Source organism: Pseudophryne corroboree, chromosome 5, assembly GCF_028390025.1.
Source record: "Pseudophryne corroboree isolate aPseCor3 chromosome 5, aPseCor3.hap2, whole genome shotgun sequence".
NCBI lineage: Eukaryota > Metazoa > Chordata > Amphibia > Anura > Myobatrachidae > Pseudophryne > Pseudophryne corroboree.
Genome location: NC_086448.1, coordinates 331,018,214 through 331,043,094, shown reverse-complemented (window position 1 = coordinate 331,043,094; position 24,881 = coordinate 331,018,214). Strand labels below are relative to the sequence as shown.

The 24,881-nt window shown below is 43.0% G+C and overlaps 1 protein-coding gene across 2 annotated transcripts in view; it reads left to right on the top strand.

The window, feature by feature from the left end:
• BMPER (BMP binding endothelial regulator) overlaps positions 1-24,881 on the top strand; it is a 432,288-nt gene that overhangs the window by 384,009 nt on the left and 23,398 nt on the right. The window contains exon 14 of one of the 2 annotated variants that reach the window (XM_063922535.1): positions 21,578-21,708. The exons of the other annotated variant lie outside the window; for it this stretch is intronic. Within the exon in view, the coding sequence (XP_063778605.1) occupies positions 21,578-21,708 (131 nt within the window). The remainder of the gene's footprint in view (positions 1-21,577; positions 21,709-24,881) is intronic. 2 annotated transcript variants of the gene reach the window in all.

Below are 24,881 nucleotides of genomic sequence, written 5' to 3'. Positions count from 1 at the left end.
GGCTAAGACAGCCATCAGCTGTCTGGCATGTGCCGGCGCACTGCGGCGTCAACGCGTGCGCAGTTCAGACCTGATCGCTGCTGTGTGAAAACGCACAGTAGCGATCAGATCTGAATTAGCCCCATTGTGTATACAGGCTCACTGAGTGCTGTGTGATCCTTACTCCCTCATTTGAGACCCAACATTGGTGCTTTTGCAAGTCCTCTTTATCGTACCCTCTACTCCCTAATCCCTCCACTATCTTATTATTTTTATTGCGGTTTTATTTTTACCTTATGTATTTATGTAATTGTTATTTTCACTGTATTGCACTGTGGCGCCATATAAATAAAAATTTATAATAATAATGAATAGCTAGATTTATCGAAGCTTGGAAAGAGATAAAGTAGCGAGTGAGATAAAGTACCAACAGATCAACTCCTGTCATTTTTCAAAGCCTGTAACATGACAGAAGCTGTTTGGTTGATACTTAATCACCCTTCAAGCTTTGATAAATCTAGCCCCACGTTTTGATCGCAGCAGAGTACTTAGGGGGCACATTGAGCTCAATGGGAAAAGGGGCTACTCTTGGTAAAACTACAGTCTTAGGGCGGGATGTACAAAGAGTGCGGAGTACATTTCACCAAACATTGCAATTATACTAATTGCATATGCACTATGGCCCTCATTCCGAGTTGTTCGCTTGTTGCCGAATTTCGCTATATTGCGATTAGTCGCTTACTGCGCATGCGCAATGTTCGCAGAGCGCATGCGCTTAGTTATTTTACTCAAAAGTTTGGTATTTTACTCACGGCATTACGAGGATTTTTCTTCGTTCTGGTGATCGGAGTGTGATTGACAGGAAGTGGGTGTTTCTGGGCGGAAACTGGCCGTTTTGTGGGTGTGTGTGAAAAAACGCTGCCGTTTCTGGGAAAAACGCGGGAGTGGCTGGAGAAACGGGGGAGTGCCTGGGCGAACGCTGGGTGTGTTTGTGACGTCAAACCAGAAACGAAACTGACTGAACTGATCGCAGTGGCAGAGTAAGTGTCGAGCTACTCGGAAACTGCTAAGAAATTTCTATTCGCATTTTTGCGAATCTTTCGTTTGCAATTCTGCTATGCTAAGATACACTCCCAGAGGGCGGCGGCTTAGCGTGTGCAATGCTGCTAAAAGCAGCTAGCGAGCGAACAACTCGGAATGAGGGCCTATGTACTTACATATGTGATTAGTATAGCAAAGGACCAGTCTTCCAAAAAGAGATACCCTTTGTGAAGCCACTGCCGCCGGGTGTCCTCGGGTCTCCTACATCTCCTAGCTTTGGCAATTTCCTGTTGGTGATGTCTGCAGGGCTACTCCTCCCTGCACCCAGAAGGTGAGGCTGGACAGCTGGGGGAGAAGGAGTCTGGAGGATCCAGGCAGCGGAATGCAGAAAGAAGCCCATAGGCTTCTATAGGGGGTTACCCTCCGCATCAGTAAGTGGGTGTCCATAGATTAGTACATATGAAATGCAGTAAAAATGTAACATTTTGTATTTGACTGTGCTCCAACCATTTCTGTACAATCTGGAGCAAGCTCTGTCCCCACCTATGCAGTCAGCATCCATGTTAACTCTGCACGCTTAGCCTGTCAGCCCAGTTCTGATTCTCATGTCTCCCCTACACCGCCACATAATGTGTTCCTAATAACCTCCTGTGTCTCCTGCCACACAGTCCTGATTTTTAAACTCTTAGATGGGGATTCAGTTTAGCAGCACAAACTCCCTGTGCTCAAGACCAATCCTCCTAGTAATGACAAGTGGGTAAAGTCAAGGTGCACCTGTTTACTGTATTTAACAAATGCCATACTCTTTATCAGCCCCTCAGTAAAATCACCCTCAGCGACTGCTCAGGAATGGCTTCCCATTGGAAGCAATTTCCGCTAATCACATTACATACAAGCAGTTCCAGGGAGAGGTGTTTTCTCCTCCTGTGACTGCCAATCCAGCCTGCGATTAGCAGAGAGCTCTTCTAATGGCAAGCCACATCCCTGCACTTATGGCTGCTCTTGCTTGTAGGGGCTGTAGCCAATGCAGTCCCTAGAAGAAGGCTTATTGTTTTGCGCACGTGCTCAGGATCACACATGCAGCACCTCAGCATAACAAGGTACTGTAGGAGTCATTATTGCTCTTTATTAAATATATTTTTAGAAAATAGTTTTTTTTGAGAAAAACGATTAATAGTTGGTTAAAAAAGCACATTTAAGATGATTTATGTTACAGAACACGATAATTACATCAACACTGGAACCTCAAAAATCAGTAGTATTATCCTGGGAAACGTAGACGTTATCATAATCCACTGCAGGAGTACAGTTTGTACATTCATTGAATAAATAGGTTTTAGTTACAGAGAACGTGAGAGTTCGCAAATGTTTACAATCTGAAGTCGGTATTTTGGACAAGTTTCTCTTTGCATCATTTGCATATTTTCAGCTTGATGTGAAACACACAAAAGGTCAGACTGATCATTTTTATGGGGTTAATTCCAAATGTGGAATGCAGTGGTGTTATGGTGGAACTGCTTTTTGTGCAAATTGCGCAAACAAATATGTTTACTCACGTATTTTGAGGATCATATTTAGCTTTACCCATCGTAAACATTGAATTATCTAGATAATAGTTGGTTTGTCATTTTGTCTATACATACATCACTAGCTCGTCCCCCCTCCCCCCACACACACTGACAAAACAGCTACATTATGGGGTATATTCAATTGAAGTCGAATCCATTCCGACATTCATTTGTTGGAATGGATCCGACCTGGGCTATTCAATGTCATCTCAATTCAACTTTTAAAAAAGTCGAATTGAGATGCGGGAGCTGAGACAGGGGAGAGCCGCGGGCAGACGGGAGAGAGCAGCGCTACAGCAGTGGCTATATAGCCGCTGCTGTAGCGCTGCTCTCCCCCATCTGCCCACAGATCTCCCCGTCTCCCCCCCCGTCTCTCTGCCTCTCCCCGTCCCTCCTCCCCCCATCCCCGCATCACAGCCGCGCTCACTGCAGCGTCCACCCGGCTCCAGCAAGTGAGGTCTCGCTTGCTGGAGCTGGGTGGACGCTGCTGTGAGCGGCGGCTGTGACATCTTCCGGTGCTGCTCTCTTTTTTAAAGTTGAATTGAGATGGTCGGAAAGGGGGCCAAAACCAATCGGTTTTGGCCCCGTTTTCGACACAAGAACGTGGATCGGCAGCTATTCCGCCGATTCACGTGCTTTTCGACAAGTCGAATTCCTCGACTTGTCAACTAATTTTGGGTTAGATTGAATAGGTCAGAACCCCTTCTGACCTAAAAAAGTCGAAAACTACCATCTTTTCGACAGACGGCAGCTTTCGACTTCAATTCAATATACCCCTATGAGAAGGCACCTCCCATGCTGTGCCTATTATATTTTGTAATACCCTCCCTTTCTCTATCACACTGCAACCTTTTACATTTAAGATATGGGTGGTTCCTGAAGACACATATCTAAAAGGAAGTCAGCTTATCGTGTTCCTTGGCAGTGTTCCTGCCTGCCTTGCCCCATATAAAATGTTTATACAGGCTCCTCATTTTCTCCACAATCCAAATCCATTTACAAAAACTCACCTAGAAAGCCTCAGCAGCTCCAGTCCTCCCATTTATCTCACACTTTCTTTCAAAATATTCTTTCTCTTTTTCCTTTTATCTGTCTCTGTGCCTTGTCTCCTCTCTCCTCTCTGATAACCACCTTTCACTCCCGATAAGACCATATTCTCCAGTATACCCCTTGCACAAGGTACAAACTTCTCATCAATTAATTAATTCAACACAGGTGACTGCAATCATATATTAAAAGGGAATCCAAAGAGCACAGCGTTTTATACATGGTGGAAGGGGTCATGTTGGCAGGGCCATCTTAACAGCAGTGTAGGCCCTTGGGCAAAGCAATGCACTGGGATCCCTACCCATACTCCAGCGGTAGGGGTGGGGGATGCTATCAGCGGCAGCTTTGATGTCCTATGGGTTGTAGGGGGTATTCTATCTTCCACTTAGTATGTAGGACCTGGAGTAGTAATTTCTGCTAATTTCTCCTTTACTAGACATATGGTGGGAAATGGGGTGGGAGGGAGAACATTAAACTGTAGAAGAGGGCATTGGGCTGTATGAAAGAGCCCTGGTACACTACATGACTTTCATGGTGGTCGGGGGTGTTTAATATGCAGGGGAAGGGTCAATAGTGGACTGGGCGTAATATTCATCATTTTCCAGGGGGAGGGCAGCTTCCATGACTGCAGATATCTCTAATTCCTGTAAATAGTTTTCTTAGCCTTCAGTGGGATAAAAAAAAACAAAGAGTCCCACCTCTCAGGAGGTACTGAGGACTTGGGGATCAGAGTACCGGAGCAAGAGCACTCCACCAGTGAAAATATAAAACTGCATACCAGGCGTGTGAAGCTGGAGCAGGGACCAGCTGCTGGAAGGCTGATATCTCTGGTTCTGGGCATAGTAAAAACAAGCTGCTAGTGTCAACCAAAAGGGGAGAGTCCCAACTTTTACATTGTACACTCTAAGTCAGGCAGAACCCAAGATATCTGGCTGGAATGAGAAATTAACAGGCACAGATGGGGACCACTGCTATGAAGTCGGATATCTCCGGTTCCCCAGGGCTGAATGTAAAAAATCTGGTACCACTAGAAAAAGGGGACCCTCAGCTATCAGCCTAGGGCCCTTATACTCATGGGGCCCTTGGTCAACTGCCCATTGAGCCCATACGAACAGATGGCCCTGCATGTTGGAGATTCTGAAAGGCTTCTCCCATGCTACTGCCTATAGAATTCTCTGGTAATGAGTGACGGCTGGCCAAAGACATTTCTTCAGGTATACAGGGAAAGGACATGCAGCCAGGAACAGCAGGAACCTTCAACTGGGGGACTTCAAAATAGTACATAGAGTTAGAAATATAGTTCAAGTGCTTCTTAAACCTTAAGATATTATCAATTGGACGCATCCAATGATATGTGGAAATAAAGAAATATACAGTAGTGTACACTATTTTAATAAAGTGTAGAGTGGTGAATGTGGTAAATTAAACTAACTCTTTAGATGTCATAAATGAACTTTTGCTAGTTTCACACCTTAGTCCTGTAGTGCACATGTACAGATGTGTCCTCTTACATCCTTGCTGCAATCACGCTAAACAGCTCTTGAAGTCGCGCCATGTTATTGCGAGAGTCAGTAGTGTCATCTTTTTTTTTGCTTTTTTCCCCAGCAAAAATGCTTCTTAGATGCAAAGTAATGTAATGGGACGCACAGGCTGCTTCTGCTGATTAAAATGTTATGGGGAGGCGTGAAAAAATAAGCAGTCGCCATCTCATTTTCAGTCCTCCAATTGAATAGCAAAACCCAGCACCTGCAGGAAAAACCATGCCTCCCTGAGCTTTTTTAATTTCCTGCTGGCAATTGTTTTTCCACATAATGTTGTCTCAGCTCTGTCCTCTGTCTCCCTCCCCCCCAGTCGTGCAAGTGGGCGGGTAAGGGTGGGTACGGCGTACCCTTAAGAATTTGGCCGTGGATTGCTGTACCCACTGCCGACGGGCCGCCGCTCCGCGCTGCTCCCACCCTCCCTCCCTCCGCTGCTCACTGCTGGTGCTGCGAGGGAAGAAGAGCGCAGCGTTCGCCTCTCCTGACCCTCAGTGTCTTCCTTCAATTCAGCGCCGATCCGTGAGCCAATCAAAGCTCGTGGTCCGGCTGCGCTGTCCTCCCCTCACACACACACACACACACACACACACACACAACAGCAGCAGCAGCGGTGAGCAGCAGGGGAAGGTGGGGGGGCATGTATACCTGGCACTGGGGGCATATCTGGCACTGGGGGGACATGTGTATCTGGCACTAGGGGCATATCTGGCACTGGGGGGACATGTGTATCTGGCACTGTAGCCATATCTGGCACTGCAGGGGACATGTGTATCTGGCACTGGGGGCATATCTGACACTGAGAGCATATCTGGCACTGGGGGAACATGTGTATCTGGCACTGGGGGGACATGTGTATCTGGCACTGGGGGCATATCTGGCACTGGGGGGACATGTGTATCTGGCACTAGGGGCATATCTGGCACTGGGGGACATGTGTATCTGGCACTGTGTCCATATCTGGCACTGCGGGGACATGTGTATCTGGCACTAGGGGCATATCTGGCACTGGGTGGGCACTGGGGGCATATCTGGCACTGGAGGGACATGTGTAACTGGCACTGTGGCAATATCTGGCACTGCGGGGACATGTGTATCTAGCACTGGGGGCATATCTGACACTGAGGGCATATCTGGCACTGGGGGGGCATGTGTATCTGGCACTGGGGGCATGTGTATCTGGCACTGGGGGCATATGTGGCACTGGGGGCATATCTGGCACTGTGGGGGCATTTCTGTATATGGCACTGGGGGGCAATGTATATCTGACACAGTGGGGGCATTTGTGTATCTGGTACTGTGAGGCAATGTATATCTGGCACTCTGGGGGCATTTGTGTATCTGGCACTGTGGGGTAATGTGTATCTGGCACTGTGAGGCAATGTATATTTGGCACTCTGGGGGCATTTGTGTATCTGGCACTGTGGGGCATATCTGGCACTGGGGGACATGTTTATCTGGGACTGGGGGCATTTCTGTATCTGGCACTGGGGGCATATCTGGCACTGGGGGCATATCTGGCACTGTGCGGGGATTTCTGTATCTGGCACTGGGGGGCAATGTATATCTGACACAGTGGGGACATTTGTGTATCTGGCACTGTGAGGTAATGTATATCTGGCACTCTAGGGGCATTTGTGTATCTGGCACAGTGAGGCAATGTGTATCTGACACTGGGGGGCAATGTATATCTGGCACTGTGGGGCAACGTGTATCTGGCACTGTGGGGCAACGTGTATCTGGCACTATTGGGGTCATATGTGTATCTGCCCCCATTTTCATTGGCGACGCCCATGTGGCATTTGGCCACACCCATTTTTGGCATGCGTGCACACAGTACCTATAAGACATTTTTTTTACTTGCATTACTAGCCCCCCCCCCCCACTGTGTTCACATCCGCACTATGTCCACCTTGTGTGCCCTTGTTGTATGCATGATTTGTTTCTGACTGTGCACTGCTTAGAGCAGAATGGTGTCTAATAATAATAATAATAATAATAATAATAATAAATATATTAATAATAAAATAATAATAATAATAATAATAATAAATAAAAATAATAATGCAAATAAACATTTCTGATCCATTTTCCCTATACATTTTTATTGTATAGGGCACGTTGAACCCCCATTTACTTGTAGCTGTTGATAGGAAGTACAGAAAGACTACTAAATGATGCAGTGGTCATGATCATTACTTGGGAAAATGTTGATGGTCGTGTTGATAAACATTGTTATGGGTGCCACTACTAACACTACCACTATTAACCACTGAAACCGGCAATGACTGTCTATACACTGGTTATTTATGCAGTCTCCACTATTCACTTAATAGAGTGATACAGATTAAGAGTGCAAGGGTCTGGTATTCTAGCACAAAAGTAAGAACTCATATATACAAGGTTTCTGCATTGTGGTAGTCATTGGAATCTGCAGTCTACATTGTTTATTGATCAACAGAATGATCTTTGTATTACAGTATATATCAGAGCATGCTCTCTGTGTTGTATACTGATTATTACAATGCTCTCTGCATATCATCTTGATAATCTCTATATTGTATACTGCATACTTGCCGACTTTTTGTTGCTCCTCTCTGGTAGAAGCCCATAGAGCAGATGCAGCTGGCCACTTCAGGGGTGGGTACAGGCTCATGTCATGGGGCCGATTCAGTCACCTGTGAATTGTGTTCTGGTAGTGATTCCACATCAAACCTTTGTTACAGATTTTCATTCGCTCCCATAGAGGTTCACACAAAAATCAAGGATTTGCTGCAATGCAGGGGGTAACATATTTGGCAAATATACATGCACCTCCATCATACTCTCTTCTTTGCTTCTGTACGATTTGTTTTATCTGTCTTATGACTAGTGCCACAGACTATTGTGGCTCCAAATTGATTGCCAACCTCACTCTGAGACTTTCTTTACTATTTGAATGACTAAGTTCAGAGCATTGACATTACCATTTAAAATCGTTCATAGCTGTTTTCTTATTTTTTTAAACTTCATATAGTTTAAAAAGTATTTTTTTAAATATATAAATATTATATTATGCAAATCTGCAGAACGGATCTCCTTGTCAAAAACTGGGGGACACAGTGGGGTGGCATGGTTGCATGGTATCCGTTCACATGGTCGACCATGTTATGGTCGACAGTCATTAGGTCGACCACTATTGGTCGACATTGACATGGTCGACATGGACACATGGTCGACACATGGAAATAGTCGACACGTGAAAGGTCGACACATGAAAAGGTCTTTTTTCTTTTGGGGAACTTTTCCATACTTTACGATCCACGTGGACTACGATTGGAACGGTAATCTGTGCCGAGCGAAGCGGTAGCGGAGCGAAGGCACCATGCCCGAAGCATGGCAAACGAAGCGAGCCATGCGAGGGGACGCGGTGCACTAATTGGGGTTCCCAGTCACTTTACGCAAAAAACGACACCAAAAAAGTTAAAAAACGCATGTCGACCTTTTCACGTGTCGACCATTTTCATGTGTCGACCATGTGTCCATGTCGACCATGCCAATGTCGACCAATAGTGGTCGACCTAATGACTGTCGACCATAACATGGTCGACCATTCATACCGGAACCTGGTTGCATGCGATCTGACCATGCCAGTTAAGTGGTTAAACACTATTCTAATAACATAAAATGTCTGCTTTAAAATGTGTCTTTTTTATGCGACAGGTGACTTGGACAACAAGTATCATGAGTCATATTGCTAGAATATGTAATGGATGATTGTAGAGGGGGGGGGGGGGGATGTATTATCCAAAGGGCAGTCTTAGCCTATTGTCCTCCTGATAATTGCTATGTGCAGCTGTGCTGAAGTGTGTCAGTTTCCCCAGAGTTAAATTTTTGCTGTGTGTACATTCTTGTATGAGGTGAGCAAGCTTGTCTCATTCTTTAAAACTTGAGTTTAAATAAATCAGTATGATTTGTGTTGACTTTAAAAAAAGAAAACTGTGTGACACTCTGTTCTAATTCTGCTTGCTGGCAGAGCCGGATTAAGTGGGGGCTCAGGGGGTAAGTATCCCTGGGACCCCCGGTCAGAGCTGTTTTGCATCAGCTCTGATGGTGCTGTCTCCCCTCTCCAGCCTCCACTGGCAGCAGCGGAGGCCGGAGATTACAGTATAACTCTGCACGCTGCCGAGAGGAGGTAGGGGGGTGGGAGATGCTGCACACCTGATAACACACATTCCCGTGATGCCTGCATGTGAGTCACTACTCTCCCCCTCCCCTGGCAGCCTGACACCTTCCCTGCCCGACAGCCTGCCACAAAGTCTTCAACCCCCACCCACCCCCCGCAGCCTGAAACCCTCCCTCCCTGACAGCTTGCCCCAAAATCTCCCCCAACCACCACACACCCCGCAGCATCAAACCCTCCCTTCCAGACAGCATGCCCCAAAGTTCCCCTTCCCATCCTCCCTGTGCCCACCCGCATTCTGTTCCACCCTAGCGTGGAGACTCACCAGGGGCCAGCCCCAGCAAATAAGTGTGGAGCAGGAAATAGTGCAGCGCCAGGTAGAACATGTTCTTAAGGTGCGTTCCGTGATCAGCCTCATTGTGTTGGAGGGGGTGGGAGACACAGCAGGCACATCCAGGGGGTAATTGCTGACAAGAAGGGGAGGGCCCCCCTGCCTTAAGTGCCCTGGGCCCCCTGAATGTTTAATTCGGCCCTGCTTGCTGGTGGATTAGGGGAATTGGAGACAGTTAAGAACAGGTACTAAAAGTTAAAGATATGGGCTTTGGATATAACAGGGAGTTGAAGAACATGAGGGAGGTGTATCAAACCTTGTAGAAAGAAAACATGGTGAGAGATAAAGTAACAACCAGTCAGCTCCAGTTATTTGTCAAACACAGCCTGTAACATGGCAGTTAGAAGCTGATTGGTTGGCACTTTAGCTCTCTCCACTTTATCACTCTCCAAGGCTTAGAGCATCTTGCTCCATAAATTAGAGCTGGAGTCTTGGGTAGAGGACACGAGACTATGGTAGGAGGACATGAAATGGACATCTGGTAAGAGCAGGATGTGGAATGAAGCTATGAAACAAACATAATACTAATTATTATAGAACTGTTAGGAGGATACTATGCAGTTGTAGCGTGAAGAGGAAGGTGGTGGTTATTTTATCTTATACTTGCTGAAGACTACATGTTCAGAAAACTTTAGGTTTTCGGAGCTTCATAAATAGCATACTCAACATGTTCTTATACTGTATATTGTATGGGGATAGTGGTGTGCCCCAATTCTTTAAGTAACACATAAGATATCTGCAATACATCCTGAATTACTCTGTTGCTAAATAGAAACAAAAAGAAAAGTTTACTTAATTATGAGGAAACTGACATTTCCTACATGGTGTTTGGGATAGCTAAGCTTAATAAATAGCTTCCTAAGATTTGTATACAATGGAGGTAATTCCAACTTGATTGTAGCTGTGCTAAATTTAGCACAGCTATGATCAGGAACATAGACATGCAGGGGGTCATCCAGCACAGGGCTAGCCCGCCCCGCATGTCAGTCCCTGCCCCGTCGCAGAAGTGCAAAAGCAGCGGCAATGCTTTTGCACTTCAGGAGTAGCTCCCAGTCAGCGCAGCTTTTGCGTACTGGCCGGGAGCTACTCATCGCTGCCCGGCTCGCAGCGGCTGCGTGTGATGTCATGCAGCCAATGCGCCCCGCACCCTGCATGGCTGGCCACGCCTGCGTTGGCCGGACCATGCCCACAAAACAACGGGCAAACGCCAACGTGCTGCCCCCTCCCACCAAGCGACCGCCTCTGCCTGTCAATCAGGCAGAGGCGATTGCTAGGCAAGGACAGCCGTTGGCTGTCAGCCATGCGCTGGCACACTGTGGCGCTGGTGCATGCGCAGTTCTGACCTGATCTCTGTGCTGCGAAGTACTGCAGCAAGCGATCAGGTCAGAATGACCCCCAATGTAAGGTGCTCCTTAGCATACTGGGTTATATGTCCTTAGCATAACACAGTGACTAGTTGATCTGATTATACTGTAGCATATTTTTAAAGACCACATGGACAGACAGACAATTGTTGAAGATACAAACGTTGGTTCTTGTCATTGATAAAATGCAGATATACACTAAAACTAACCCTTTGATATTTGTACCCTGGTACAAGAAGTCTATAAACAAATTTATGCACACACTAAATAAAATTTCCCACTTACATCAAATACCTTCATTTGTCTTGAAATCCTGATTTTAACAAGTTTGGCGCTAGCTATCCCCAGGGACTTAAGTAGAATTCCTGCCAAACTGCCTGTGTAGACCAAGGTCCTTCAGGAGCTCTGCTTAAGCTAAGACAACAGAACTCAAGTATTTCATGCGTTATGTAATTTGGATTTAGGTCTTAAGGAAGTTAAGTGGAAACATGATACACCTCCAGGTGCATTTCCTTCCTCCACATCATTGTTACAAAAGTATATTTGCAAAATTCAATAACCCTAAAAGATTTGCAATACATTTACATATAAAAACTCATCTTTCATTGTTATTACTTAAATTGATGCACCTGCTAATGCTGATCATACGTTGTCACATCTGGACTTGCTTGGTCTGTTAGACATTTCTGATTGAGTAATCTTTAACAACTTCATTACTTGCAAGAAATATAAAACTGAAATTATAAATATCTATCCTTCTATATAAGTTTATGCTTATCACTAAAGTATAAAAACCCAGATTTCATAGAGATACCATACTTTTTCCATTTATTTAAGTCTGTCTCCATTCAAACTAGAGTTATTGTTATTCCAAAAGGAATTCAGTTTATGTTGAATTACTTTACAATAATTGCAAATGAGCAAATTATAACTGTCAGAGATAACTATCTTGGAAAGCTTAAGGGAACTTTTGGATGTCTTTGGCTCTGTCTGCATTTTTATACTTCTCTGAATTAATCATTCTCATAAAAGATCCTTTTCTCTGTATGTGGCCTATTCCTTATCCAGTACCGGGTAGCCACCCCCCCCCCCCCCCCCCGATAATGAAGTATCCAACTCGCAGTGAGTAGCCGCAGTGTATACTACAACACTTCAATTCAGCAGTGCTCTGGTGCGGGGAAAGCTGATATGAAATTCATATACCTATATCACTGCTAGTCTGACTCAGTAGTGCTAGTGTGCATGAGGGAACTTGGGTTCACACATGCGCACAGAGAGCCCAGCATCCAGGGAGAAGGTGCTGAATAGGGGTGAAGGGATCTGATTGGATCCCTCTAAGCAAGCCCGGACGTCCTTCCCATAGGAAAGACCGGGGATGTGGGAACAAATGCCATCTGAAGATGGTGAAGTTTCCCACTGTCGAACTCAAAGAAATTTTATATTTTTGGAGCTTGATGGAGCAGTGGGCCAGATTGGGAGCAGGAGTTGTCCATAATGTAATGAATGGCTCTGATACTTAATTTCTACAAAAGTCGGTGAAAATGATTAATACTATGGAGTGTTATTGATATACTCCATAGTTTCCAATGTAGTATGTATTTAACGTTTTTATATGGCAGCATGGTTGGCATTGAGGTTAGCATTGCTGCTTCACAGCACTGAGGTGATTAATTAATGTCCCAGTCATGGCTGATCTCTGTTGAGTTTGTATGCTTTTCCTGTGTTTGTGCTTCAGGTTCCTTACTTGTGACTGCTAATAAAATTTACCATATTAAGTATGTGTGTTTCCACATAATAGGGAACATAGATTGTAAGCTCCACTGGGACAGGAACTGATGTGCATGACTGAAATATTCCTGTGGAATAAATGTACGCTAGAAAAATCACTGCTGATGAATAAATAAGGCCCAGTGTGCTTGGCAGGCATATATTTGAGGAACTCTTTGTAGACACATGGTACTTATTCACATGAATCATGATAAGACCCCTGTGATTATACTTCTAATGTATGTACAAGCATTAAATGAATTCTAGAGAATGCCTGTCAGAAGTATATCTTAAACAACCTGGCATTTTTTTATAAACTACAGTTTTGTAAATCGTGCAATATGTATACCAGCCATTTGAGAAAATCAGGATAGCCATTTCGAATAATGCAATTTGACCTCATGCTATGTATGTGCAGTTTGACTTTTAGTAAATCTCACAGTTTCCAACTCGCACTTAAAATTACAAAAAAAAACCCACTCAGTTTTGCAACACCACACTTTAGTAAATATCCCCATTATGCTGCTAAGCTTGTATTCTACTTGATAAACTTAATCACTGAATACTTATATTTTAGAATAAAAACATATTTCAGACAATACACTGGGCTAATCTTTGTATGTTAGCTAGGTAAATAAACAGAAAAAAGGAGAACATTTTGATTTCTAATGTTTAGAAGATCAGGTTTTGTTTTATGATGTATTATGTCAAGAACTGTATAAAAAATCATATATCCAATAGAGCAACTTCTGGTCATGGAGAAAAGTAAACACTTAAGCAGAAAGAACCGCTGAGATGATCTCAGTGTGAGTTGGCTGAGCAGAGTCCAGACTTTCATTGACCAGATTATATGGTTTATTATTACACCGCAAGACTCCCAAGAACACACACACAATGAGACCCCATCATAACATTCAACTGTGCGTGTGTGTGTTGTTGCAGTGTGTTCTCTCTTTTCTTTGCATGCATGAATATACAATGTACGTGTTCCGTGATGTCTACTTCCGAACTTTTGATATCCGGCAATGAGCTAGAAAGTATCTCAGGCATCACATTCCCTGCAGTGTTCATTGCAAAACCTTGTAAGTCCTTCCTAGCTTTGACATTTACACATAATATATGTTTCTCTTGGGGCTCCAGGAAACACATTTCTGACTATAGCATTAAATAGGCGTTTAAATTGATTAGGAAGTGTGTTACTCTAGTGGTGGTCTTCACACCAGCTTACTGTCTAACACAATGAAAGAAAGCCAACAAATGTTCTTTTTCTGTTTCTATTATTTTATAATTTAATCTATTAGAAATGAGCAAAATTGTGCTGAAACTTTTCACTAATTGAGTTTTGTGATGCAACAGACTGCTCGCAGTATTTTTTTATGGCAATGATACAATCTTTTGGGGCAATTCAATTGTTTTTTTAGGCACCCACCACTATATAGCACCCGATGGCAGCAATTCAATTGTTCTGCTGTTCAGGCATGATCACAGCCAGCGCCGACATTCTGCTCGCAGCCTCCTGAGATGGAAAGCAGAAATGTGCAAAAAGTGCCATGTTTGGGCACCCAAATCATACTTTACATGTTGCGGACACTATTTTAGCAGCTTTTTGTGGCTAAACCTAGTGCTGTTGGGCACTTAGAAAGTAATGGTCCTCCGATCAGAGCAACAATTAAATTGCTCTGATGGGTGCCCATTACTTTGGGCACCCAAAACAAACATTTGAATTGCTGCCTTGAGTTTGCTATTTTTTTTTTTTTTGCCTTTTCACACTGTGAGGCAGATGAATTAAGCCTGGAGAAGTGATAAAGCAGTGATAAAGAAGTGATTAGTGTAAGGTGATGATGCACCAGCCAATCAGCTCCTAACTGTAATTTTTTAAACCCAAAATGATTGGCTGGTGCGTTATCAACTTACACTAATCACTTCTTTATCACTGCTTTATCACTTGTCCAGGCTTAATACATCTGCCCTGTATCTGTACTTTCACATTTATGTAGTTTATTGGTAGAGAAAGACTGGTAATTGCGCATTCTGCTGTGTTGTGCCGTTGGAATGTGTAGAAAAATGACTACTGAAATGTGTAAAATTTGGATGACAAATACAGAAGAAGGCGAATATTTTGCTGAACTGTTTTGAAAATTTCATCTGACACTCACTCATTCCTAATGATACAATTGACATTAAATGTTGAGAGAGAGTAACTGTTATATCAGTGGTTCACAAACTTTTTTGAATCGCGGCTCCCTAGGGTATCAGATTTGTCCTCATGGCACCCCTAGGCCAAAAGTTTGTTACGTAGAAATTAAGAAGAAGGTATCAGATCATCCTATAGAAATATCCAAGTTTCAAACCATATAGTCAAAATCTTACAGATTTATCTCACCGTGTGTACACACCTTTAGTGATACTACACACTTTATTTTATTACTAAATGTAGTTTTGACTAGGCATTATATTAGATTACAGACATATTTATCACTTATCTTAATAATCTAATAATAGTAGTTTAAAAATAAGTAATATTTGTGTTGCTACATTAATGATGCTATAAACATTTATTTATTTATTGCAAACCAGAAAAAATGTGCACAAGTAAATCTGTTCTATGTTTTGTCAATCTGTATAAAACACAGAGATAGCTGCTGCTAAGTAACACAGGATACTCCAGTGCCAATATACCAAGTTCCGAAAAGCAAGCTTTTCAGAGTTTGATCCCTCAATAGATAAACCATCTTAAAATGGCATTAGCCATTGTAGCCAACAGGCTGCAGTATTGCAATTTTTTTAAGAGATGCTATTTGATGCTTCTGTAGTAGCTTCCACTTGCACATGCACATTTGGGTGGCTACACATGTGCATTGAGCAAGCCGGGTCCATACCTAGCTGTAAAGTGATAGTTTACTCTATCACTTTACTATTTACTTATTCCGGGACATGCTGTTATCTGAGTTACCTGCTTAATAAATAGCCCCTGAAAATGTGGGGCAGATTTATTAAGCCTGGTGAAGTGATAAAGTGGAGGGTGATAACGCTCCAGCCAGTCAGCTCCTAACTGTCATTTTTCAAACCCAGCCTGTAACATGGAAGTTAGGAGCTGATTGGCTGGTGCTTTATCACCTTCCACTTTATCACTTCACCAGGCTTAATAAATCTGCCCCTGAATTCCTTACTGCTGTTATGAGCGGCTATAAGAAATGTTAATTTTCAGGGCTGTACAGGAGTCTTGATAAATAGAGACCCGAGTCAGAATGCAGACTCTCACTCCATAGGTAGATACGTGAAAATGTCCAAGTTTGTGCAATCAACTTTGACTCAGACTAAAGATGAGCTGCAATGAAACTTCCAGTTTTATCCTAGCTAAGGGGACTGATATGAAGCAGTGCCATATCCTGGACTGTTGACACTTGCAATGGAAATCAATGGAAAATAATGGGAAATAAAAAATTGTCCATATTGAATGAGAGTTTTGATGGTAGTTTTTTTAAATAATAAAAGTTGTTGTTTTTTCCATCGGAAAAATGAATTTTCAAAAAGGTAACTCCAACATCAATGACTATGTAAGAGCATAAAAAAGTCTAGAAAAAAATGGTCTCTCTATATATTATGTTTGGACATTAAGTTCCATGGATCATTACAATAAATTTGTGTCACCAGTAAAAAAGAGCCCCACAGAGAAGAAAAAAATCCCTCATTAACTATATAGTCACTCAAGGGCCAATATGATGAAATGTAAGATTTTAATATCCTCTCTGGGAGTGTGGAATAGAGAAATGTTGGCAGCCGTGGAGTCAGAATGAGATGGAGGGCTATGTGGGTGGCCTTGCAGTCTTGCACAAATTTCAAATGGACCTCGTCTGCTTTGTCCTTTCACTGGAAGTAGAAGTATGTGATGTCCATACTGCAGCTCATTTTTATTTTAATGTATTCACTTATAGCGGTATTGCTGAAGTATTTTCATTTACATAAGTATAATGATGCTGGAATTGTTTATCTTTATATTCTGAAAAGGAAATGAAAACTTAAACAACGAAACCACCTGCAGCCAAAGATTACATATATTTGATACTGGCAGCTTTTTCTTTTCTTTTTTTTTTTTTTTTAGAATGCATTAATGTTTTTTCCCCATCAAACATCATGAAAATGTAAAAAGTTATAACTTGTGTGCTGTCAGAGTAGCAGCTGTAACGGGGTAGTCAGCCCACAAGCAATGGGAAATATATAAAACGTAGACAGTGATTTAATAAAGGGATAAAAATAAAAAATAGTATTGGATGACTAAATAAAAACACACACATTTAAAATGTTATTATGAGTAATGCTGGCTCCTAATAAGTTTGCAGTTCGTGATATAATTACAGACAATCCAGCAATAAGTAGTCTGATATTCCGATATACTAAGGATCCAGTTTTAGCAGAAATGGTGTTACCAGTAACTGGAAATGGTATGTCCACCAAGGAAGCTTGGTGTCATTTAAACAGTGAAACACATCAAGACCTTTGCTATCTTCTCCTGGACTCCTCTATATTTCCCTCTGGAATAGAACATTGCAGCTGACCGATGACCCTGTGGATTCTCCTACCAGTCCTATACCATCAGCAAGTTGCGAAGGACTGTGTGGATATACCATATCCACTTGCTGGCAACACCATGTTTGTTACTACTAGATCCTAAGTGTTTAGGAATCAACTGACTACTGCTTGAGTGTCCATTTTTATATAATGAACTTTGAACGTATTAGAAGCCGGGATTGCTCATATTTTAATCTTCATTCATAATTTATATAACCCTCCATGACTACGTCTTAAGAATTCTTTACAGAAGTGATTACTGTCCTCATTTAAAGTTTTATATGCTTTATTATAATAAATCTCTATTTTCTATGTATTTAAATATGTACTTACTTTTTCATCTACTTTAGATGTGAAATACTATTTTTTAATATTATTATTATTATTATTATTATTATCCCAATATTATCAGTAGCTATCTTCATTTCATATAAACGTCATGAAAATATCCTGGGATTTTTTAATGACAAAGTGCAAAAATAGTATGCGGTTACATAACGCATGATATATTTGCTGTCCTTGTCTAACATGCCATAGATCACTGTTGAATAACATTATATACTTTAAGTGCTGTACATTATGTGAGTCCTTCCAATGTTGAAAGGGTCGACAAATTACCTTTAATTTCAGTAAAAAAAACAGCCACAAAGTTATGCATTGCTGTAAATTTTGTCCTACGCGTAGGTCTATTTTGTACTGCCTCTCATTTTCTGAATAAAATATTGCTCTAAAAAAACCAAAAACATAAATACAGTACCTTGATTACTCTTCTGAAGTCAATGTCAGGGAAACTTACAAGTTTTGCGTACTCGCTCATCATGGCTACATCTTAACGTGATCATCACGCCTTGTTAGGTGCAACCACGTGTACGCCTGGGGCGCACGTGTGTCTTTTATGTGCATGCAGCCCTTTGCATGAATGAGAGCAGCAAATGCCACAGCACGGCTAGGTGTTGGCGTGCCTAGCAGCGCCTGGAGTGCTTGTTTAGCGCAGATGTAGCCATGATGAGCATGGCTACATCTGTACCAGCCAATACGGTCCTGACGGCCATGTTACAGGCTGAGTTTGAAAAATACAATTTAAGAGCTAGTTGGTTAGTACTCTGTCTCCATCCACTTTATCTGTTTCCAAGACCATAGGAATTTATGTACTAATGCTTAGAGGGGGATAAAGTCTACCGACATAAAGTACAAACCAACCAGCTCCTAACTGTCAGGGGCTCATTTATCAACAATTATGGCTACTGCTACCAAAGTTTCCACCCACCCAGACCAGCCACCACCACTACCAAAGCCACTCACCCCACATACACCCTCACCCCCTCCCGCCGCCACTACCAAAGTCACTCTTCTTTTCCCCATACATCACCTTCTATTCTCGAATCTTATATGTATTCCTGTATCCTATGCAATATCGTCACCTTCTTCCATCTTCTCTACCAGCACAACACAGTGCCAGTACACTGTGCAGGGGGGTAGATGGATCAGTGTGCGACGCCAGCTCAAGTAATACCCTTCTTTAAATACACTTTCTGCAGGCCCCCTGAGAACCGCTGGACCCTAAGCAGCCCCTTTTGATGCTTTGCTGTAAATCCATTACTGCACCCATTTATCAATCAGTGATAAAACTTGTCATGAATGATAAAACTCATTGCATATGATAAATGGTGCTCCAGCCAATCAGCTCCTGTCAGGTGTTCTGCTGCTAACTGTCATGTGTTTGAAAAATGACAGGAGCTGATTGCATACTTGTATACACAATTCTTGTGTGAGCAAGCTGTTCATAAATGAATTTGTTTTTAATTTTATTTATTAACAGTTTCTTATATAGAGCAGCATATTCCGTTACACTTTACAATTAGATTGCACTTCTATTGCTGGTATCCATACTCACCTCTGCATATTCCACATACACATTCATCCTACTGTGTCATTGTGCAGCAAGGTCTGGAACACCATATTCTGAACTCCTAGATTGTTCTTTGTGATCCGGTCAGCATACCGGCATTCAGGATGGCTGCACTGGGAATATTGTGGCCGAAACCCCAACACTGGTCAGAAGACCGACGCTGGGATGCCAACATGGATGACAATGCCGGTGCCGGAATCCCGACTGTCAGCATCCTAATCGTATACCAGGGAGGGTTGGGGTAGGCTGTGTGTGTGTGTGTGTGGGGGGGGGGGGTGTAGCTTTAGGCTGCGGAGAAGGTGGGTTAGGCATTAAAGGGGGAAGTTTAGGGTTAAGCTGTGGAGGGGGGGGTTACTGTTAGGAGAGTAGAGGGTTAGAATAACGTAGCAGGTGTAGGGATTCTGCGCGTCACGATTCCGCTGTTGGTATTCTGACCACTGACATCTCAAGCACGGGAATCCTGATACCATCCCTTTTTTTTACTATTTCATCTATCTATCTATCTATCTATCTATCTATCTATCTATCTATCTATCTATCTATCTATCTATCTCTGAACAATAGCTTTCTATCAATCTATCTCCGAACAATAGCTATCTATCGATCTATGACTGAATAATAGCTCATTCACATTTTAAGCTCTTCCGATATTCAGTGAAATAGAGCACATAGGAATTCTTTCTTTTTCCTTATTTATCCCAGGAGGCTAATCACATAAAATGTAATTTCATTATTTAAAGGGGAATAAATCTGGAATGAAAATATTGTGTTATGAATTGTTTAAGGAAGGGGGGCTCCAAAGCAGTATCCTGCTTTTGGCCCGATGATGTCTGAATCTGCCTCAAATGTGCCCAACAGCCTGTAAAAATTGGCTGGTACTTTATCTCTGTCCACTTTCTTTCTTTCTAAGGCTTAGTACGTAGGGGGTCATTCCGAGTTGATCGCTCGCTAACAGTTTTTATCAGTCATGCAAACGCTATGCCGCCTCCCACTGGGAGTGTATTTAGCTTAGCAGAAGTGCGAACGAAAGGATCGCAGAGCGGCTACAAAAAAAATGGCGTAGTTTCAGAGTAGCTCCAGACCTACTCAGCGCTTGCGATCACTTGTTTTGTTCCGGATTTGATGTCACAAACATGCCCTGCGTTCTCCCAGCCACGCCTGCATTTTTCCTGTCATGCCTGCGTTTTTCCGAACACTCCCTGAAACGGTCAGTTGACTCCCAGAAATGCCCACTTCATGTCAATCACTCTGCGGCGAACATTGCAAATGAAAAGCCTCGCTAGATCTTGTGTAAAACTACATTGGCTATGCCGCTTTTTCACTTAATCACTGCGCTGTGAACATTTTTATCTAGCGATCAACTCGGAATGACCCCCATAGACTCCTTACTTCCCAAAATGATACACAGTGAGGATAAACTGCTGGCTGTCTGAGGCCAACATATGTCTCCCTCATCTGTTTCTTATTCCCCAACTTGCATTTCCCTGGTAATTCATCCCCACTGCTTTGTGGTTCAGCACCCCAACCCACGTAAATTATTTCCTGACACTGACATTGTCATACATAACAGAATGTATAAAATGCTGTATTAACAATTAATACTAGTGTTATACTTTCCAACCTCAAATCAAGATTTGTCCCGATTTATGGTTGGAGGTCTAGCGGAATAGCTGCCACCCCCCCCCCCCCCCCCTCCCTGCATGCATGTTCAATCATGATTGCAACAGCAGCACTGCCTCTGGACACTGGAAAATACATTTTCATGCGTCTACTGTCCTGAAATGAATTGGTCTAGTGGACAAGACTTAGCAGGCTCTCCATCAAGAGTTAGCAGATTCTCAGGCTCTTCTACGAATGCCTCTCCACGCTACCAATCCGCATATGAGATTCTATGAAAGGTCATGTCAATGAAGTTTGTCAGGGGCTCTAGACACTTGAAACCCCCCCCCCCCCCCCCCCCCTAAGTGCACTCCTGAGTGGTCTGGGTGATTGGTTGTGAAACAAAGACAATTCTGATTTGCAAGCAAAATAAAACAAAGGAATATTGCTGTGATTGACACATTTTTAAGACAAACACAACATTTCTGGAGCATCATACAGCCTGACCTATCAATGTTTTCTTAGAGTGTGACTATAGTTACTTATATGTCCGTTGAGTGCCTTCAGTATCTAGTAAGTGTAAAATGTCTTTACATTGAACAAAGTAGTTTTATATCTCAATTTTTATATTTCTTGTCTCCTTTAGGTCGTGTGTGACAGACATGTGTGAATGCCCAGTTCATAAAAATTGCTACTGTGAATCATTAATTGCTTACGCCAGAGCATGTTTAAGAGAAGGTGTGAAAGTTCACTGGAAACCAGAAAATAACTGTGCAGGTAGGTTTATCAGCTACAGCAATTATTATATTATATTGAATGCATTGGTTTTTATTCCTGAAATTCAAATGCCATATACAGCATACATAGTATGGAGATATTACTGACAGTAGCGGATCTTGCCACGGGCAAGCAGGACTTTTTCCCGGGGCGCCGCCTTCCGGAGGGCGCTGGCGCCATCCGGAGGGCGCCGCACCGTGGCAAGATCCGCCACTGCTGCCCGCTGTGTCCCCCGTCCGCCTCCGCTGCCCGCTGCCGTCCCCGTCCGCCTCCTGTGAAGGGAACTAGACGCTATGCGTCTAGTTTCCCTTCGTGGAGAGTAACTTTGCTGAGCGGTGCGCGATGACGTCATCGCGCACCGCACAGCAAAGGTCCTCTCCATGAAGGGAACTAGACCATAGCGTCTAGTTTCCCTTCGTGGAGAGGACCTTTTGCTGTGCGGTGTGCGATGACGTCATCGCGCACCGCTCAGCATTCAAGCGGCGCTAGCAATGTACAGGGGGCGTGACTGACCACGCCCCCTGTATTAGGACACGCCCCTTTTCCTGCCCGGGGCGCAGAGCGCCCTTGAACCGGCCCTGATTACTGACATAATGCATACAAAGGCATATTAATCAGGGCTCTGCGCAATAAGCAGACACAGTTGACATTATATTACATACATACGGTACGACATATTGAAATGGAAGGTAGTCTACAGGTCAATCTCATAAAATTAATACGTATTTTCCATGTATTGTACCAGGGATGATTGCAACATGCTTCAAACATTTGTGTTTCAACTTATTTATTCTTAAATGTAAATCGTATGGGCAGATATTATCATGCACAGAAAATATAATTGACCAATTTGTCATCATAATGTTTAGGGATTCTGTAAGATACCTGTGCATACACTTTCCTGGTGTTTAGACTAGAGATGAGCGGGTTCGGTTTCTCTGAAACCGAACCCGCACGAACTTCATGTTTTTTTCACGGGTCCGAGCAGACTCGGATCCTCCCGCCTTGCTCGGTTAACCCGAGCGCGCCCGAACGTCATCATGACGCTGTCGGATTCTCGCGAGACTCGGATTCTATATAAGGAGCCGCGCGTCGCCGCCATTTTCACACGTGCATTGAGATTGATAGGGAGAGGACGTGGCTGGCGTCCTCTCCATTAGAAATTAGATTAGAAGAGAGAGAGAGATTGTGCAGAGTCAGACAGAGTTTACCACAGTGACCAGTGCAGTTGTTGTTAGTTAACTTTTATTTATTTTAATATAATATATCCGTTCTCTGCTATATCCGTTCTCTGCCTGAAAAAAAACGATACACAGCAGCAGCCAGTCACACAGTGTGACTCAGTCTGTGTGCACTCAGCTCAGCCTAGTGTGCTGCACATCAATGTATAAAAGGCAAAGCTTATAATAATTGTGGGGGAGACTGGGGAGCACTGCAGGTTGTTATAGCAGGAGCCCCCAGGAGTACATAATATTATATTAATTTAAAATTAAACAGTGCACACTTTTGCTGCAGGAGTGCCACTGCCAGTGTGACTAGTGGTGACCAGTGCCTGACCACCAGTATAGTAGTATATTGTTGTATGTATTGTATACTATCTCTTTATCAACCAGTCTATATTAGCAGCAGACACAGTACAGTGCGGTAGTTCACGGCTGTGGCTACCTCTGTGTCGGCAGTCGGAACTCGGCAGGCAGTCCGTCCATCCATAATTGTATTACAATATATACCACCTAACCGTGGTATTTTTTTTTCTTTCTTTATACCGTCGTCATAGTGTCATACTAGTTGTTACGAGTATACTACTATCTCTTTATCAACCAGTGTACAGTGCGGTAGTTCACGGCTGTGGCTACCTCTGTGTCGGCAGTCGGCAGGCAGTCCGTCCATCCATAATTGTATTATTATTATAATATATACCACCTAACCGTGGTTTTTTTTTCATTCTTTATACCGTCATAGTGTCATACTAGTTGTTACGAGTATACTACTATCTATTTATCAACCAGTGTACAGTGCGGTAGTTCACGGCTGTGGCTACCTCTGTGTCGGCAGACGGCAGGCAGTCCGTCCATCCATAATTGTATTATTATTATAATATATACCACCTAACCGTGGTTTTTTTTTCATTCTTTATACCGTCGTCATAGTGTCATACTAGTTGTTACGAGTATACTACTATCTCTTTATCAACCAGTGTACAGTGCGGTAGTTCACGGCTGTGGCTACCTCTGTGTCGGCAGTCGGCAGGCAGTCCGTCCATCCATAATTGTATTATTATTATAATATATACCACCTAACCGTGGTTTTTTTTTCATTCTTTATACCGTCGTCATAGTGTCATACTAGTTGTTACGAGTATACTACTATCTCTTTATCAACCAGTGTACAGTGCGGTAGTTCACGGCTGTGGCTACCTCTGTGTCGGCAGTCGGCAGGCAGTCCGTCCATCCATAATTGTATTATTATTATAATATATACCACCTAACCGTGGTTTTTTTTTCATTCTTTATACCGTCGTCATAGTGTCATACTAGTTGTTACGAGTATACTACTATCTCTTTATCAACCAGTGTACAGTGCGGTAGTTCACGGCTGTGGCTACCTCTGTGTCGGCAGTCGGCAGGCAGTCCGTCCATCCATAATTGTATTATTATTATAATATATACCACCTAACTGTGGTATTTTTTTTTCTTTCTTTATACCGTCGTCATAGTGTCATACTAGTTGTTACGAGTATACTACTATCTCTTTATCAACCAGTGTACAGTGCGGTAGTTCACGGCTGTGGCTACCTCTGTGTCGGCAGTCGGCAGGCAGTCCGTCCATCCATAATTGTATTATTATTATAATATATACCACCTAACCGTGGTTTTTTTTTCATTCTTTACACCGTCGTCATAGTGTCATACTAGTTGTTACGAGTATACTACTATCTCTTTATCAACCAGTGTACAGTGCGGTAGTTCACGGCTGTGGCTACCTCTGTGTCGGCAGTCGGCAGGCAGTCCGTCCATCCATAATTGTATTATTATTATAATATATACCACCTAACCGTGGTTTTTTTTTCATTCTTTATACCGTCGTCATAGTGTCATACTAGTTGTTACGAGTATACTACTATCTCTTTATCAACCAGTGTACAGTGCGGTAGTTCACGGCTGTGGCTACCT